Source organism: Zalophus californianus, chromosome 16 (assembly GCF_009762305.2).
Source record: "Zalophus californianus isolate mZalCal1 chromosome 16, mZalCal1.pri.v2, whole genome shotgun sequence".
Lineage (NCBI taxonomy): Eukaryota > Metazoa > Chordata > Mammalia > Carnivora > Otariidae > Zalophus > Zalophus californianus.
The window spans coordinates 44,875,518-44,876,889 of record NC_045610.1 but is presented as its reverse complement, the minus strand read 5'-3'; the positions used below and the strand labels follow the sequence as shown (position 1 = coordinate 44,876,889).

The 1,372-nt window shown below is 68.2% G+C and overlaps 1 protein-coding gene across 1 annotated transcript; it reads right to left on the bottom strand.

Annotated features, from left to right (window-relative positions):
• Window positions 1–423: 423 nt before the first annotated feature.
• RPRML (reprimo like) lies at window positions 424–1,372 on the bottom strand. Its single transcript, XM_027581639.2, is given in 2 exon segments — window positions 424–1,107; window positions 1,110–1,372. Coding segments are annotated over 2 exon segments (375 nt in total). The 5' UTR covers window positions 1,227–1,372; the 3' UTR covers window positions 424–849.

Below are 1,372 nucleotides of genomic sequence, written 5' to 3'. Positions count from 1 at the left end.
CTACTCCTCGTTCACACTCGACAAGGGTGGGGTCCAAACCAGCCCTTAGAGGAGGCTTTAGGCCCTGTAATGTAACTAGATCTAGCCACCCCCCCCATTAAATTGTATTTGTTCACAGTCCTGAGGTATTAATTTTGCTGTTCGCCCCTTTTGCACTTAAGTCACTGAATTTTTTTTTTTTTTAATCTCACGGAATAGATTAAAATTTCCCAAAGATTTAAATATTCTCCCTGCGGGACCAGCCCTATCCCCTCCGGAGCTATAGCCTCCTTAGCCTCGGGGGACAGGGGTCTCAGGAGCCCCGGACCTGCCCCCTGCGCTCCGCAGTCAGGCAGCCAGGCGGCCCAGGGGGTACACACCGCCCTCCCGCCCCTGCCCCAGGCAACAACACATCCCAACACGTGCACACACACCCCGCCGAGGTGCCGGTGGGAAGCCGCCGGAAGCCAGAAGGCTGCAGTTTTATCACAAGGTTTCTTTTCAAAAGCTAAATCAGGCCAACAAGCTCAGCGACTCGGATTCTCCAACGACTTCCCCCACCCCGCCCCACCTCCAGACACCCCAAACTCCCACGCACGTGACCTCGGCCCCGGGCGGCCTCGCACGACCTCTCCCACCCAGCCACGCCGAGGCGCACACAGGGCCAGCCGGGTGTGGATGTCCCTCCCCGCGCCGCGGCCCCGAGTCCCGCGGTGTCCCGGTCCTGGCGGGGGGAGGGGGCCCGAGGTCCGTGGCTGTCCCTCGCGCGGCCGGCCCGGCGGCGGCAGAGCCCGCGCGGGGCACGAGGGTCCTGGTCTCCCTTCTCGTCTGCTTGAGGGCCGGGCTGGCGGTGCGCGGGCCGGGGCGGCCTCAGTACAGCCCCAGGATGGCGGCGCCCACGTCCTTGGAAGGCCGGCGCTCCTGCACCAGAAAGTTGATCATGCTCTCCGACTTGATGAGCAGGTTGCAGCCCAGGAAGAACACGCCGAAGACCACGGTGAGCGACAGCACGCAGAGCACAGCGATCTGCGCCACGCGCGACACCCACAGGCTGCGCTCGTCGGGCGCCAGCCCCGCGGGGACCCCGTCGCTGGCGGCCAGCGGCGCGCCACCCTCCCCCCCGCCCCCCGGCAGCAGCCCAGCCACGTGCCCAGCCCGTGGCTGCGGTTCCCCAGGGCGGCCCCGCCGCTGCCGCCCAAGGCGCCCGCCGCCTCCAGGCCGCTGTGGTTCAGGAAGGTCGCATTCATCGCCGCTCGGCGCCCGGGGTCTCGGCGCGGGCCGGGGCGCACGGGGAGGCGGGCGGGCGCCCGCGCTCCCGGAGACGCTGGGCTCTGGCTGCGCGCGGGGAGAGGGGAAGGCGGGAGGCCGCCCGCGCGCCGGCACCCCTCGCGCC